The sequence below is a fragment of the Thermobia domestica genome, chromosome 4, assembly GCF_964235325.1.
Source record: "Thermobia domestica chromosome 4, izTheDome1.hap1.1, whole genome shotgun sequence".
Classification (NCBI taxonomy): Eukaryota; Metazoa; Arthropoda; class Insecta; order Zygentoma; family Lepismatidae; genus Thermobia; species Thermobia domestica.
The window spans coordinates 278,602,907-278,616,826 of NC_137457.1; the positions used below are offsets into that span (position 1 = coordinate 278,602,907).

The window sequence follows — 13,920 nt, forward strand, 5'->3', positions numbered from 1 at the left end:
TACAAAAAATTAAATTAAATAAAAAAAACAGTAGCCTTTACTTGTGAGTTATTTCCAACTTGAAAAAAAAAAAAACAATCAGATTCAAGTAGTGGCTTGAAGTGGTGACATGTTCATGAGATTATTGACATGTAGGATGGTGTTGAGTAGTTCCGAAGACGGCAGACGCTAATACAGACATATAGATTAGGAAGTATTAAGAAGTTTAAAGGTTTGACCGGATAATTATCCTATGATATTCCTTCCACAGCTATAGTGCGAATTAAGTTGTTAATAGTTCCAATTAATATTAATTATATGCTATTCTCAGTAACTGAATTATTTCTTAGATAAAAGATTTTCTTTGGAATCCATCGTAAATTCATTATATCTTATTGCAGTGGAGTTGAGTAGCTCTTTTATTAGATATTATCCTTTACAGTTATTCTTAGTATTTTGTTGTATTATTGTGAAGTTGAATGTCAGGTTTAATATGAAACTACGTGTGATACATACACAGTAATTAAGTGAATAGCACGTTGTAACTCGTATGAAATTGAGTACTTTCTAAAAGTAAACTACAGACGTTATAAACAGTGTGAAATACCGGAATGTGTAGCTGCATATTTCTCAAAACTTATCAGATACGTCCACCATTTGTGAGATGATATGACTACATTTATAAACAGTGCATCATCAAAAGGAGTGAGACATTCTAAAAGCGATTAGTGTAAAAAAAAATCCATTGTGCTAGTCATCGTTTCTACGGATCTTCGTAATAAAAAAAAAAAAATAGAAAACTTTTTAACTAAATAACCTGAGACAGTACATAAAATTAGAAGTATTTTAAGGTCTCCATGTGCAGACATCTGCCGCATTTGTAAACGTTGCAGAATATTCATTTTATTGAAATATATCTATATATATATATATGGTAAGTTTGTGCTATTTCTTTATTTCATTCTATTCGTTAGTTTTTTTTTAGTTATCTTACGTAAATGTAAATAGTAACTTCAATAATGATATTAGTTTTCGTATTCTTTTAGAAAATTAATAATAATAATAATATATTACTCTTTAGTGACTAATCGTCAGTTATATTCTGAGAGACGTAGGTGCGTAAATGTTAGATATCGCAAGTATTGTGTTCCAGATATATACGTACATATATAATTTAAGGTTGAATGACTAAAGAACTAATTAACAGTATTACACTCGCCTTCTACGTCTTTTCTCCCAAACTTTATCTCTCTCTCTTTGCCCCAATTAGTTTCCTTGTGCGAGCAAGTAACACGGTAAAAAAAAAAAAAATCTTCGGATGAAGTTTGCCTCCAGTGGTTTTCATCGGGAAATGTACTGGTGGTTAACAAGGTGACAGAGAGGGGAAAAGAGGGGAAGGTTACAAAATGGCGACCGTGACAGGACGCGTGATGTCCTCGTCTTCGAAAGGAAATCACTAAGATTGTGAAGTCTTCGAAGAGAAAAAAAACTAAGAGTGAGAGAGCAGACGAGAGTAAATAGAGAGCAAAATGAATATTAGGAAGTTAGCTTGCATGGTTAGTGGTGAGGCTATTATATGAAAAGAAGCAAACAGATACATTTATATTGTTTGAACTGTGTGAGTATATTTTGTAAACGATGGATTCAACGAATTCGACTAATACCTTTAAAGGGAGTAATAACTCTGAAAATAAACCGTGTCACATATGTGACCGTACTGAACATGACTTATATACGTACTGGGTACAGTGTACGCAGTGTAATGAATGGTATCATTTCAATTGCTTGGGTTTACCCGAGACAGATGAACAAAACATAGCATTACAAAATGATCAGGGGTGGCGATGTTTGTACTGTCGGAAGGAACCGCCAATATCAGTTACCGTTGGTAATGGTACGATGAATGGAAATACGAGTATTACGAATGGTTTTATTGGTGTTGGTCTTAAACCTCAGTCGACACCGATAAGCAAGGAAACTTGTAATCAGGGAAATGAAACAAGTGACATAGGTAGTACTGCTAATGGGAATACTTTAGAGCATGCAATCGAGAGAAGCGAACCCAATAAAGACAACCGCTCGGAAGAGAAAACTAGGGAGATAACATTGTCAGATTTAATGACACAATTAGTAATGATGCAGCAAAATAATCAAACTATGGATACTCGGTTGACTAACTTAAACAATCAAATGGAAACTATGGTTAGTAGAATAAACGCCACGATAAGTGGAGTAACTGCTCATGTAGATCGTAAGATAGAGAATTTAGAAAGTCAGATTCAAGCTGTTCAATTAAACAATGAAAACCAGTTTAAAAGGTTACAGGACGATTGTAAGGATAGGTTTGAGAACATGTCTGTGAGATTCGACAATATGAGTCGTAGAGTAGGAAGTATCACTAATGCTATCGATAAGAAAATTGACTTAGTACAGCAGGATTTAAATGACGGTCTAAGTAGAGCTAATTCTGAGATTATATCTCTAGCGACAGCAGTAGATGATCTCAAGATTCAGATTAAAGAAGTAGACGAGCGCGTGAATGGCGCGATAGAGATAAGGATAGGAGCAGTAAACGAACAAGTTAAAAATTTTGAAACTCAGGTTAATGAAGTTGACACTAAAGTTTCTGCTGTACGGGAGCAGACCATGCAAACCCAAGAAGGGTTGAGGAAGGTAAATACCACCGTTCAGGGCATTTCTTCTCGGTTTGAACTTTACGAATCGAATATGGTTTCTTACACAGGGGATGTCAGCAAGTTGCGTAAACAGTCTGAGAAGGTAGAAATGGATTTACAATTAATTGATGCCACTACGCGGGGAATGCAACAGAAGTTAAATGATATACAGAGAAAAACTGCAGAGGATATCAGTGAAATTAATAACCGACTAATAGCTATTGAGTTAAAGCCAACACTTCTTGACACTGGCGAGTTAGGAATTTCTCGGAAGAGAAGGTATGACGGAATAAACCAAGATAAATCGATTATAAATGAAACGACCTTCAAGACCGTGAGTGGGGAACCACCAACCGTCATCAATTTCACAAAGGCAGCTACTACTTCTGTAACTACTAGTATTATTACAACTGGAGGCGTAAATACCACCTGGTCAGCACCTCATCTGTTTGGAGGTATGACTAGCGGAGTTTTCATCTCTCAACCAAGCCCTAGTTTTTATTCGCGAGTTGGAAATGCACAGACCACGGAATCAAGCCTAAGATGTGGAGTATTTACTCCCGGAGTATACGATAATGGCTATTATATTAAACCTCCTCCCAATAGCAATACTCAGACGGTAACGTGTAACTATCTTACTTCTAATTCTATTTCGCACGAGAATCCCAGAGTGACTGTACCTGACTCCAAGTTAGTATCAATAAAGAAACCTAAACTTAGTGACCGTAGCTATTTCCCTACATATGATGGAAATACTACAAAAGGAAAACCTCGTGAGTTCTTGGAAAAACTCCAAAGATGTTTATCGAACTACCCGTCACTAACCGATGAGGAACGTTTAGAAATCGCAAAAGAGCAATTAACATCATATGCCCGAGCGTGGTATAAAAGTGTCGAACATAGTATTAAGTCTTATGCGGATTTTGAACGGTTATTTCGGGAGATGTACTGTAATGATCAACTCGAACGGGCGCAAAAGTGGGAGTTACAATCGCGCCGATACGACAAAATGAAGGATTCGTCGTTGATAGAGTTTACCTGGCGATTGATAGACGATTATTTCCAAATTGTTAATAATCCGGATGAAGCTGAAATTGTGGATTTAGTAGTAAAAAGTTTGCCGCCAGAAGAGTCCCGAACTATAGCTTCTCATTTATGCAAAAATGTTAAAGAGTTAACTGCAAAAATAGCTGCGTTAGCAGGACAAACGAATTCTATTGATTCTCGCCCTCCGCCTAAACGGTTTTTTGTGCGGCAAACTAAAACCCATAAGATGCCTCAAACGCAAGTTGAAACCGGTAGCCAGACAGAATTTTTGACTTACACACAAACTAACAATAGATCACCACCAAATTCTCAAAATAGTGACAATAATGGATATCAGAATTTTAGTGGCAATCGAAATAATCGAGATTATCAGCCTTACTGGGATAGGAATAATCAGAGATCACAGTCAGGTAATAATGAAACATTTGGCTCATACAACAGAGGAAACGGTTCATATAATAGGAGAAATGGTCGTGGACGAGGAAGAGGATATAGTTACGGATATAACTTTAATAATCGAAATATAAATCATAACTCTGAAAGTAATAACAGTGGCAATAACCAAGGTAGTTCCGAGAACGATCAGAGTAGAAACTATTCTAGAAATCCTAGACATAGTGATGAAGACGAAACAATCCCTAAATCAACAAACTAGCCCCGCAGTTACCTTGTTTAGTGGGGGAGGATAACTGCGGAAAATCTGAACACCCCATTGTAAACGAAATTCGTGGCCCAATAAATATTCCAAGGTTTAACTTAGAAGAAAATTCTTTAGGTGATATGTCTAATCCAAGTTCATTCGTACGATTTGATGTAAATTTTGTGGTGGAGGAAGAAGAATCTGAGAAGGAAAACGAGGTCAGGTATTTCTCAAATTCCCCTACAGTGAAGGGAAATATAGGGGGACTGCAATTAACCTGTATTATTGATTCCGGATCTGAACTCTCTCTTATGGATTGGGAAGTTTGGTGTAAACTAAAGAAACGATTCCCATCAGCGAAGCTGAGACCATATTCTAACCTAAAGTTGGGAGCGTTTGCTGGAAAGGAAACATTTTTAGTTAAGGGTGTACAGACGTTCAATTTAAGTATTCAGGACCATATTTTCGAAGTGACGATGTTCGTTATCCAGTATCTGCGCGTCGATATACTACTTGGATGTCCATTTTTGGATCAGTTTAGAGTAATTTTGGATAGAGGTGAAAAGAAGATTACAATGAGAGATAGTAATGGTAATATTGTGACAGTTTCTACCGACCAGCCTAGTGTGATGTTAGTGAAGGTGCCGTATGAGGACTTGGAGATTAATTTAGAAAGAATGGGAAAAAGGACTTTTATGTGTGACCCAATTGTACTCTGCCAAGCTACATCGCCAGATATGTCATCTGAAGAAAAGCCAGAAAGGATGACTACCACCGAATCGTCCCTAAATTCTGATTGTAATGTAAACGAGGAAGATATTAATGAGTATATAAATTCACGAAATGATCTACCAGATAAAATTAGAGAAGAACTCCGTAAAATACTGATGCTATATCGGGGTTTGTTCTCGGAATACCCTCGCAGAGTTAAAGCGCCTCCATATCGAATACAATTAAAAGATAATTTGCCAGTCGTTAAACCTATCTATCCTGTGCCACAAACAATGCAAGCGGAATTTGAAGCGGAGCTTGAAAAATGGTTGAAGTTAGGTATTGCCAAGAAAAAGTTATCACCGTATAAAAATCCAGTTCATGTAGTCAGGAAGTCATCTGGAGGAGTTCGTCCTGTACTGGACCTGAGGGCTATTAATGAAAAAATTATTGCTCCCCAAGTACAGGTAGAGCCGATTAATGATCTGCTTCATCGTGTGGCGAAGGCTCACTGGTTCTCAACTTACGACGCTTCCAGCGCATACTATGGAATAAGTATTCATCCAGCTTCGTACGATTGTACTAGCTTCATTTATAAGGGTTCTCAATACGTCTTAACGGTGCTCCCGCAAGGTCTTAAAAGTTCTCCAGCCATATTTCAACATGTGATGACGCAATTTTTTGATGAGTCAACTCGTGACTTTGTAGTTCTCTATTTAGACGATGTACTTGTGAAAAGTGTAACACAGACTGATCATCTAGAACATCTGCGACAAGTATTTGACATTTTTGAAAGGGCTAACTTTTCTTTAAATTTTAAGAAGTGTGAATTTTTTAAAACTGAGATAAAATTTTTGGGTCACATAGTGAGTGGAACAGAGATAAAGGTAGACCCTAAATTAAATGAACCTATAAGATGCTTCCCGATACCTAAAACTAGAAAACAACTTAGAAGATTTTTGGGATTAGTTAACTGGAGAAATCGATTTATGCCTAAATATGCAGAGCTTACGACAAAACTCTATGATTTATTAAAAAAGGATCGAAAATTTGTAATCGATCAGGAAGCACTTGATTCGTTTTATAAGCTTAGAGTAATTATGAGTAATCCGCCGGCACTTGACCAACCAGATTTCTCTCTTCCTTTCCATATATATAGTGATGCATGTATGGAAAACCTAGCTGGATATTTAGCACAATACCCGACAGGTGAAGAGGACATAGATCAAAAGGAACAGCGAGTCATTGGTTATGCAAGCCGTCGAGTGAAGCCGCATGAGTTATCTCTCTCTATCTCACAGCTTGAGTTATTGGCTATACTATTTTTGTGCGAGCACTTCCAACAATATATCATAGGACGAAAGACCTATGTCCACACGGACAATTCAGCCGCTACTAATGCATTCACTCAAAGAGGTCTTGATCCAAGGACAACGAGGATTCTGTTAAAGTTGCAAAAATTTGATTTGAAGTTCGAGCATTGCCCTGGAAAGGAGAACACCGTTGCAGATACTTTGAGTCGTAGCCCTCCTAGTGTTGAAGCTGAACCAGAAGTGCATTACATCAATTTTCTGTCGAGGTCACAATTTTCTGAGATTGATCACGAGAAGATAAAACGAGAACAAGAAAAGGATGACATGTGCTTAAAGTTGAAACAACAGCTGGGAAATACAAGTTCGAACAATAAGTTAACGCTATATAATGAGCTCTTATATTTACGACCGCCGAAGAGCTCTCGATGGCTCTTGGTAATCCCGGAAAGCTGCGTAGAAGAGATAGTAAGTACCATACATTCAATGGGGCATTTTGGAGTACGAAAATGTCTGAAGTTCTGTAAGTCGTTCTTCTATTGGAGGAAGCAGAGATATACATTTAAACGATATATTAACAGCTGTGTAGAATGTGCACAGACAAAGTTTTCTACTCGAGCAATCACTAGACAAGAATGCCATATTGAGTCGGATGCGCCGCACGTGAAACTAGGCATAGATATTGTAGGGAGGTTACCTCCTAGTGAAGGATATCATTATATCCTGTCTATAATTGATATACACTCACGTTTTGTGACGTTTCTGCCTTTGCGAACTGCTCATACCAAGGAAATCATCACGAGCCTCGAGAAGAAATATTTCCATTTATTACCATATCCAGAAGAAATCGTATCAGATCGTGGTTCACAGTTTACTTCTAACATGTGGAAGGATTTCTGTAAGAAATATGGAATTCGGCATATCCTCACCTCGAGTTACTCTCCCACGTCGAATGGTGTAACTGAGAGAAGCCATAAGGAGTTGAATCGGTTGATTCGCCTATATAGTAGACAGGATCAGACGAAATGGAACCGGTATTTAGTGGAAATCCAACGTCTTTTGAACCACTCATATTGCACTAGTATAAATGGAGTACCTGTTGAATCATTTTTGAATTATTCCAGTGTTGACAGTTTTAGGAAAGCTTTTCCATGGCCCAAGAACGTAGAACATGTGGAAGATAAAACTCCGTATATAATTGTTTCCGTCAAGGATAAAAGTGTTGCAAATAGTAATAGACAACAGGTCGAACTTAAGGAAGGACAACTAGTCATGCTTCGAACTCACTACTTGTCTTCAATCTTAAAGAAAGAATCTGCTAAATGGATGAATGTGTATTCAGGTCCGTATCTAGTAGTAAAGGTATTGAGGAATCGAGCACTATTACACACATTACAAGGTGAAGTTCTTGGTACTGAAAACTTTCGAAATTTAAAAATCTTCGATTGTACGGATGAGAAACGCAAGGATTTGTTAAAACATTACCCTAAACATTAAAGAGAGAACTGTAGAGTAAATATTATGTTAAGTAAGTTTTATTATAGTATATAAACAAATTTTAAGCTTGGACTAAGAAAAATTTAATTACCATTAAATTTTTAATGGAGAGGCGGGAGTATGTAACGTACATGTCACATATGTAGATTTGTATGGCCCCATAACACTCTTTGCGTATAATTTTGCGAATCTCAGATATGTATGCTATTTTACTGGCCATAAATTATTTAAAGAATCAGTAATTTAACAATTTAGAAATAATTTACATCTTAAGTAAGCTATTTTGCATAATGCTAAACTATAAAGCATTGTTTTAGGCGTACTAACTATATAAGAATCTAAAATCGTAAGCTAAGTGTGCATTGAAGGGTGCAGGACAGAACGAGAGACGATTTTGCAGAGTAGTAGAAGAAGAAGAAGAAGAAAAGGAAAATGTGCAGAAGCATTTTATGTTTTTGGCGCAAGGTGTGGTGGCGTGAAATAAGTAGTGATTCAAACAAGTTTAGGATCTTTTTTTTTATAAAAAATAAGATATCTTACAATAGAAATATACGTATTTATATAAACCTTCAAGAAGAGTAAGTGATTTATTTTGAAAATTCTATGCAGGCCATCGAACTAACGAGAGAAGTTGCTGTATTTCTATGATTGAAGTTTGTCACCGTATATTGTGGCTCGGCTTGGTAAACTTTGGACGTGCAAGCATGTGATAAATTGGCTTGTGTTAATGAATAATTTATTTTAATACGAATTTTGAGAAATATTACCTGATATTTCATAGGTGAAATAAGCTTCACAAAGAGCGTAATTATTCTGAAGAATTGTTGTTGTGTGTTTATTCCGGTATAAAGATGGCTAATGTAGATATCTTTGTTTTGTTGGGCAATACATTCGTAACAATGAATTACGAGTAAGCTTTAAAGCCAAGCCACTAACCATGTAATGCAAAACTACCTAAGCTTGCCCCGTTAACTGGGCAAACCGTATTTTGCTTAGATCCAACTAAATTCGTCCACCTAATGTAGCTCTCGTTGTATATACTCTGCTCTCTCGTCTGTCCGACAATCTCATGCTACTGATGCTCTCAAAAATGCTATTACTTCTTGTGACACGAAATAAATTTTAATGTGTTTAGTTGTTTTGTTCTATTTGAAGTCATATACGTTATAGAATATTTAATCTGAGGGGTTCCTAAAGCTCCGACCTTATCATGATATAGTGCTTAAAACAAATAGTAACGATAATGATATGCATATATATAGATCGCTGAAATATGACGCATACATGCATATAGTAAGAAGGGCTTATACGAATATTTATGTGTGTGTATATGTATTCTGTTTAATTTGCTGCTAGTGTTGAAGTAATATTTTCGTCATGCTTAGTTCAAAGAATTTCTATATTGCATTTTTCTTCTGTAGTCTGTATTGTTTGAGCGAAGAGAAAAAAAAAAAGGAGTACAAAGTAATACAATAACTGCACTTAATATTACGTAGGAGATCTGAACGACCGGTGAAATGCTACATATTACTTACTACTGATATTGGAAGCGGAAAATTTATGATTATTATTATCGTTGGCAACAGTACAAAAAATTAAATTAAATAAAAAGAAACAGTAGCCTTTACTTGTGAGTTATTTCCAACTTGAAAAAAAAAATCAATCAGATTCAAGTAGTGGCTTGAAGTGGTGACATGTTCATGAGATTATTGACATGTAGGATGGTGTTGAGTAGTTCCGAAGACGGCAGACGCTAATACAGACATATAGATTAGGAAGTATTAAGAAGTTTAAAGGTTTGACCGGATAATTATCCTATGATATTCCTTCCACAGCTATAGTGCGAATTAAGTTGTTAATAGTTCCAATTAATATTAATTATATGTTATTCTCAGTAACTGAATTATTTCTTAGATAAAAGATTTTCTTTGGAATCCATCGTAAATTCATTATATCTTATTGCAGTGGAGTTGAGTAGCTCTTTTATTAGATATTATCCTTTACAGTTATTCTTAGTATTTTGTTGTATTATTGTGAAGTTGAATGTCAGGTTTAATATGAAACTACGTGTGATACATACACAGTAATTAAGTGAATAGCACGTTGTAACTCGTATGAAATTGAGTACTTTCTAAAAGTAAACTACAGACGTTATAAACAGTGTGAAATACCGGAATGTGTAGCTGCATATTTCTCAAAACTTATCAGATACGTCCACCATTTGTGAGATGATATGACTACATTTATAAACAGTGCATCATCAAAAGGAGTGAGACATTCTAAAAGCGATTAGTGTAAAAAAAAATCCATTGTGCTAGTCATCGTTTCTACGGATCTTCGTAATAAAAAAAAAATAGAAAACTTTTTAACTAAATAACCTGAGACAGTACATAAAATTAGAAGTATTTTAAGGTCTCCATGTGCAGACATCTGCCGCATTTGTAAACGTTGCAGAATATTCATTTTATTGAAATATATCTATATATATATATATGGTAAGTTTGTGCTATTTCTTTATTTCATTCTATTCGTTAGTTTTTTTAGTTATCTTACGTAAATGTAAATAGTAACTTCAATAATGATATTAGTTTTCGTATTCTTTTAGAAAATTAATAATAATAATAATATATTACTCTTTAGTGACTAATCGTCAGTTATATTCTGAGAGACGTAGGTGCGTAAATGTTAGATATCGCAAGTATTGTGTTCCAGATATATACGTACATATATAATTTAAGGTTGAATGACTAAAGAACTAATTAACAGTATTACACTCGCCTTCTACGTCTTTTCTCCCAAACTTTATCTCTCTCTCTTTGCCCCAATTAGTTTCCTTGTGCGAGCAAGTAACACGGTAAAAAAAAAAAAAATCTTCGGATGAAGTTTGCCTCCAGTGGTTTTCATCGGGAAATGTACTGGTGGTTAACAAGGTGACAGAGAGGGGAAAAGAGGGGAAGGTTACAACTTGGAGTGGACAATATCATATTTATGTATTTTTCGGGGTTCTCCCGAGCAAATACAGACTTGAACATGATTGCATTTTTAATACTAAACATAAGAAGAAATTGATTTACTGTTCGCTAAAATCTATCCAGTTGGAAAAATATTGGTGAAAAGTAACACCAATGTGTGTAAACACTGTGGATGGATTATTTACGTGTTTTTAAGATCCGCTAGAAGAGAGAGGAGTGATTTTTGATAAGGAATTTGTATAGCAATGATTCGAGGAACTTTCAAATTGTGTTTTATAGTGGAGTAAACTGATCAAAATACGTAGTTCTACAAGGTGCATAATCTTTTTTATAAATATATGGATGAAGAAAGTTAAAAGGGTCATTGAAACGCAGCGTCAATTTACCGTCGTCGTTTGAGTGCTTCGGTTAGTATGTTGTCAATTTTTTATTACTAATGTGCATACTATGCATTGCTAATATGCATACGTCCACTATCTTTATTCCATCAATTCTTAAGTTTCCTTTAGTCTTCAGAATATAACCATAAGTTCTTAAGCTAAATATGAGGCGCGTCTGGAAAGTAAATTTCCTTAGGGCGGTAAACACAAAAGATAAACAGTGACCTTGAAACATTTATTGCCACAGATATAGCACAAGTGACGCTACTTTCCAACAAATGTAACAGATGTAAGAAGACAAGAAAATCGCTCAGAGCAAGATTCGGGCTATACAGTGGGTGGTCAAACATGTCCCACTGGAATGACTGCAAGAGATCGGTTGTTACCCGCCGTATAGTTCGGATTTTGCTCTAAGTGGTTTCATGTTTTCTTACACGTCAAGAAATTCCTGTCTGATGATAGTGATGAACAATTGCATACGGCTGTCATGCACTGGTTCCGCTCCCAGCCGGCTGAGTTTTACGACATCAGAATACAAAAGTTGATTCTATGGGATGATGTCTGAATTCTGGTAGTGAGTGTGTTGAAAAGTAGTGTCAGCTGTGTTTTATCTATTGCAGTAAATATTTCAAGGTCTATGACGTCCTTCGTGTTTATCGCCCTTGGGATCTTACTTTCTGAACGCACCTCGTATTTCATTTCGGTTTGCATATTCATTGAGTTTCATTAATAAACAAACTGTCTTTAACGTTTTAAAAGAGTGATACATTTAAAACGAAATTGATCAAGGTAAAATAAAATATCTCTAAACGAGTATACACACATTGAATATATAAAGAAGTTTTTATAGGGAGAAAATTTTTATTTTATTTATTTGATAGATTATACAATTACCTTTCCATTAATTACTCTGACTTCGGTTCAAGATTACCAGATTGTAGATGGCGTCCATGACTGTCAAACGTAGAAAGAGAGCGTCTTTAAAAATTAGTTTTCGCCAATCGTCCCTAAAACTTAAGGATGGAAAGAAAATACGGGACAACTTTAGATTACGATTCTTTACATTTAGTAGAATAAAAATTATCATAATAGAGATGAGTCCGAAATTCTGTATTTACGAACCAGATTCTTGGGAAAATGTCGGCGAGAATGTTAAGAAAGACTTGACTTGAAATATGTAGTTATAGAAGGTTAAAAAATAAGTAGAGTTAGCTGTAGCATTTTATTGGACACAACTATATTTTTTTTAAAAAATTCTTGAACGCGTACCTGTCTATCACAAGCTTTAGTGTATCTTCGTCCGTATGAGAGATGAAAAACCTTTATTACCATATAGTAAAAACTGATTATCCACAGTTTTTAAGTAAACTTAAACTTTTCTTTTTCCAAGATAACTGTGCAAAGTTTCAATATATTTCTGTAAAATGTACCTTTAAAATTTATTTTGGTAAAATAATGTTACCTCGTAGCCTTCTTTATAAAACATGTTCATACAGCTTTACATACAATATTTTGCCTTGAACTTCCATTATAAAAATGATTTCCTTTGTTTGATGTAATTTCAGATTATTATTATTATTATTATTATTATTATTATTATTATTATTATTATTATTATTATTATTATTATTATTATTATTATTATTCTTCTATGGTGGTGATGGTGATCTACATATATGATGAAGATCAAGACTAAAAGCTTCCGAAAAACGTTATAATATGTGATTTCATTTCTCATGTACTTTTTCTTTTCCATTTTTCCGTAGGCTTTGGGAGTGGAAAATGAAGCAGATGTGTTATTATTAAAGAAATATTTCCTTCCGTATGCTCACTGTACCGTTTGTTCTCCAGTAGTATTTGACTTAGAAAGGTAAGGACTTGAAATAAAACTAAAAATTTCCCTTGCATTTTTTATTTTCGGAAATTAATAGATTACACAAAACTTTGTTGAAACTGATATGTTTTTCGTTGATCTAACTGGACATAATCCATAGTATAGCTTATATTTAAAGAATTAGCCAGCTCCACCCAACTCCAAAGTTAAGCTAATATTTGTCTTGCAACTGTGTTCTAATGTACCTGTGGAGGCCGCGGTGGTTCAGTGGTAGAGCGTTCGCCTCTGGCGCGTGGGGTCCCGGGTTCAATCCCAGCTCCCGCCAATGGTTTGGTTTTGGTTTGATTTGGATAATAATTTCAGAAGATGTTATTCATTAACAAAAGCCCAGACATTTCTTGATTGATCGGTGGAATTCGCAACCCTATTCTTAATTTCTCCTAGAAACGCCAAAATTACATTTTATATATTTGTTTATCATTTGGGCTGATATGAACCAAATAATTTTTCAGTCTATGAATTAACTACGAAATTCTGAGAATTTTTATTAACTGTATTATGTAATATTCAAGGACAGGGTCCTTATCCAATAAAAAATATTAGCACTGAACAATGAAGAACTAAACAGTACTGTAATTGTATGCAGTTTTGTAATTTTATGAAGAAAAGAAAAGAAAAAATAAAGAAAACCAAATACAGTTACTAAAAGAAAAGAAAAATGAACATGAAAAGAAAAATCCAATAGCTTATTGGAGAAAGAAAGAAAAATAAAGATGATAAAGAAATAAATATGAAAAAAATAGTTTAAATGGCGATACAGACTGAAGTCTGCGCCAGGATATTTTTTTTCCTTTCAGAAAAAGATAATGAAATGA

General features: G+C 34.9%; 1 protein-coding gene across 4 annotated transcripts in view; it reads left to right on the forward strand.

The window, feature by feature from the left end:
• The window catches only part of LOC145684084 (dynein regulatory complex protein 1), a 110,936-nt gene that overhangs the window by 43,078 nt on the left and 53,938 nt on the right, over nt 1-13,920 (forward strand). For all 4 annotated transcript variants that reach the window (XR_014131245.1, XM_081755963.1, XM_081755964.1 and 1 more), the window contains exon 10: nt 12,978-13,081. Coding sequence is in view for 3 of the 4 variants with exons in the window: in XM_081755963.1 (XP_081612089.1) it covers nt 12,978-13,081 (104 nt within the window). In the remaining variant the exon portion in view is untranslated. The remainder of the gene's footprint in view (nt 1-12,977; nt 13,082-13,920) is intronic.